The sequence below is a fragment of the Meleagris gallopavo genome, chromosome 8 (genome assembly GCF_000146605.3).
Source record: "Meleagris gallopavo isolate NT-WF06-2002-E0010 breed Aviagen turkey brand Nicholas breeding stock chromosome 8, Turkey_5.1, whole genome shotgun sequence".
NCBI classification, from domain to species: Eukaryota; Metazoa; Chordata; class Aves; order Galliformes; family Phasianidae; genus Meleagris; species Meleagris gallopavo.
The window spans coordinates 20,925,661-20,929,476 of NC_015018.2; the positions used below are offsets into that span (position 1 = coordinate 20,925,661).

The window sequence follows — 3,816 nt, forward strand, 5'->3', positions numbered from 1 at the left end:
AGCCTTTATAGACTAAAGGCTGTTTAGACAGTTGATGTTCTAGGTTACTGCTCCAGTTGAGGTGTCCAGGCAAGGTGAAAAGGGGAACCAATACAAAGTGAAAATAACTCTAAATACATGGGATGCCAGGAAGACAGGCAATTAGAGATGGAGAACAAAAGTGAGACATCAGTTGAAAACAGGAAATATCTATTTTAACCAAAGCAGAATTTCTGGCAATTAAGTGGGTAAAGTTTGTGCTGCTCATTTTTTCCAAGTCAAAGTGAGGCTGGAGGAGCATGAGCCATCCTGCATTCTTAGTAAGCAACACTCTCAATCACAAGGGATATCTATCTCTCTGAGTACTGCACAAGAGAAAAATCATTAAGTCAGAGACCAAACTTGTCCACCCTGAGAATCTATAGTTTGAAGAGACAAGTGACCATGCTACACTATCAACAAATTGTAGCAGATTAATATCAGCTTTCCCTTTTCACATTTGGCTATGTATACAGAGACAAAATGCTTGAGACAACATACTTATCATATTGTGCACATTTGAATTCTATCATGAAATACACATAACACACAAAAGCTGTCATTTAAGAGCACAGAATACAGTATATATACAATTTTCAAAAGCCTAAATGTACATGTGGATTAAAAAAAGTGGAGTCTTTTCCCCTCCTGAAGCAGATAGGATATTGCCATTGATTTCAGTGAGGTCAGGTTGACAACCAGAAACTGCAATTTCCATAAGCATGCGGGAGGCCAACTGCAAGGTAGTGAACTTTATGGATTGACAGTAACATAAAAGGATTAAAAATTTACATATGCTTTGGTAATGCTTTTTAACATATGCAATTAGCTATGAATTATGCAACTCTGACAAACCAGCAAGTATACTCCAGTACCATTTGTAAAAAATAAAAAAAAAAAAATCAAAGTTGATTTTCTAATTTCACTAACACATTACTTTTTACGAGAAAAAAGCATCACCACATTTCCAATGTTAACTCTTAAAGTGTGCAGACTAGCAAACTTTGATTTTTCAGGATGCTAAAGGGAGAGAGGGATGGAAAGCAAACACGTAGTATTTAAGTCATTTCCTCTCCACATAAGTGACCACAGCAACTATATAATGAAGACTTTATTTTTACTACCTGCTCATTACTTCTGATTTCTGACCCTCTGCCTCCACAAAGATTATCTTCATTATTGTTTGCGCCCAATGCACCGCTGCTTAATTCTGGAGACCTAATTAGGTTTGATCCATATCTGCTCCCACTGGGTTTTGTTGTTAACACTGAAGTCATCTTGTTAAAGTGCGATAAGGAATTTTCATTTGACCCTTGAAAAGTTTCAGTACAGTCTTCCAACGCCATGTAATTGTCTAGCTTTTTTGCTCCAGTAATTGATTGATTTGGGCTTTTTAGCATACCAGTTGTATTGGACACTTCAGAGGTAGCATCAGAACAGTCTTCTTTATGATCAGATGAAATAAAACCTATCTTTTTACCATTAATAAATGACATGTGTTCTTCTAGATTCATGCCAGACACTTGTGTACGCACACAAGAAGCTTCTAAATGAAGATCAGTAACCTGGTGATGCTTTGGTTCTGTTTTTGATGGACTACTAACAGCAAGTGAATTAAGATTTCCCTTAGAAAAACCAACCTCATTATTATTGTCTAGAGGTAGCGACTCATGCATAAGCAAGTGATTTTTCCTAGCTAGTGGTCCGCTGTTGGTTACAGATGTAAAAAAGTGATTTGTTTCTGTAGGTTCAAGTGGTAGCTTTGGAAAAGTTTTAATTTTTCTCAAAGAACCCTTCTTAAAAACGCCATCTCTCTCCAGGTCATTAACACATGATTTTATATCCAAAGCAACACTAGCAAAACTATCAGTATATACTGCATGTTTGTCCTCTTTGCTCTTTTTCTCTTCAGTTGCAAGTGGAGAATGTTGAATTTTTTCATTATCCAGATCAATCTGCATTTCCTTTAAGCCACTTTCTCTGCCAGTCACCACAGGAACTACAGAAGAGTCCTTATGACAAGTAGCTGCCACATCTTCTGCTGCAGGTGAATCACCTATGTTGTATCTCTCATTTGAGTATAATCTAGATCCCAAACTTTTCTGAAACACTCTTCCTTTCCACATGCTATCACAGGCATCTAGATGCAAAAACAGATGCTTATATTAAATGTGTATTTAAGTCTTTTAATCTTTCCTAATAAATCTTTACATTACTTAACAGTGGTAGCTGAAAAAGCATCTTCAATTACAAAAATTATGTTAGAAAAAATGTAATGATTTCAGGACAAGTCACTCATAACACTCTGTATAGAGAGTCAAAATAAGGTAAAATACATTTTCAATAAATTTATTACATTCATTCAGAGTTTTGTCCCCTGTTCCCCACCTCCAATTCATAAATATTTATGAATTTAATATCCAAAAAGGAACCCAGAACAGGAAAGTATATACAGTATTTTAGAAATCTTTAGATATGCTACAATTTAAAATTCTAGCTTAAGTATATTTTAAGCTTACCCTGAGAAGCACCAAATGATTCAATTGAAAGAACCCTTCTTCCAACAGCAGACAGGCTTCGACAAATACTACTTGATGAAGCAATCTTCAGTTTTTCCTCACATAATGACAAAATACTCTAGAGAAAATTAGTGTTAAATACTTATTTAATAATGAATAGATATGTGAATTTTGAGTAAAGTGAATCATGTTAACTTGCACAGTACATCTGAAATTATAAGATGTTACACTGGAGAGGTCTTTCTTGCACAGTTCATTATACTCTACGTTTCTATTATGTAGTTGAATTCATTTATCATTTTTACCATGGGCTATCATGAGATTATTTAATACAGTTCAAGTTCTAGCCTACAGTTAGAACACACTGAACAACTGATAAAAATTAATCATCTTAAATGTCATCCTGCATGAATAATGTACTACAAATGTAAAAAGCTAGCATGGATTACTTTTTTAAGCAGCTAGCAATGCACTTGAATCAAGCAGCATGATTGCCCTCAGTATAGCTCCCACTATTCTCTTCTGCTCAACAAAGAGTCCAGTGGAAAAGGAAGGGAAAAGTATAGATAATTACAAAACAACGTTTATTTACTACTATAGGCTAGTCTTGGTTCAGTCCATTTTTTGGATAGCCTGAGCAGACAGCAACAGTTTTCAGGTATTGCAGACCAATTGCTACACAATCCTTTCCTGACATGATCTAAAGTATATCAGAACAGAACAGAACAGAAATGCAGGAGATGATCAAGCAAGCTCTATAACAGTAATAGTCTCTTGCTTGGGCAGTCCTCAACCAGAGAGTGTGTATTACTTGCTTTGTGGAAACAAATCTATTCATTCCCCTGTTGCAGCATCCTTTCTGCCAAATATTGATCAGGGGCGCAATGCAATTTTAAAAATACATTATCAGCTCAGAAGGAAAAGACAACACAATTTTCGAGCAGAACTAAAGCCAAGGAAAGTCATGTTTACATAACTGTTATATTCCATAATCTAAAAATTAAATAGGAAGTAAAAGTTAATGAGGAGGTTTAGACCCACAAGCGTTACAACCAGTTCTCTTAAAAATGGAATCACCCCTAAGTAATTTACAGTTGATATCAAAAACATATTTCTACTAGGTTGGAAAAGAGAAGCAATTCTGCTGAGTCTGGGAAAACTTCAGCTTTGCAGTAAAGACCAAGCATATTACATATAAATAGTATTTCTATTAATAATCACGCATGCATACGCATTTCTGTTATTTTTTCAAATGAAGAATTATGGAGAGGTTTTTTTT

The 3,816-nt window shown here is 35.1% G+C and overlaps 1 protein-coding gene across 1 annotated transcript in view; it reads right to left on the reverse strand.

The window, feature by feature from the left end:
- KNDC1 (kinase non-catalytic C-lobe domain containing 1) overlaps window positions 1-3,816 on the reverse strand; it is a 63,439-nt gene that overhangs the window by 32,122 nt on the left and 27,501 nt on the right. The window contains 2 exon segments of the mRNA XM_010714578.2: window positions 1,143-2,158; window positions 2,538-2,655. Coding sequence (XP_010712880.1) covers window positions 1,143-2,158; window positions 2,538-2,655 — 1,134 coding nt within the window.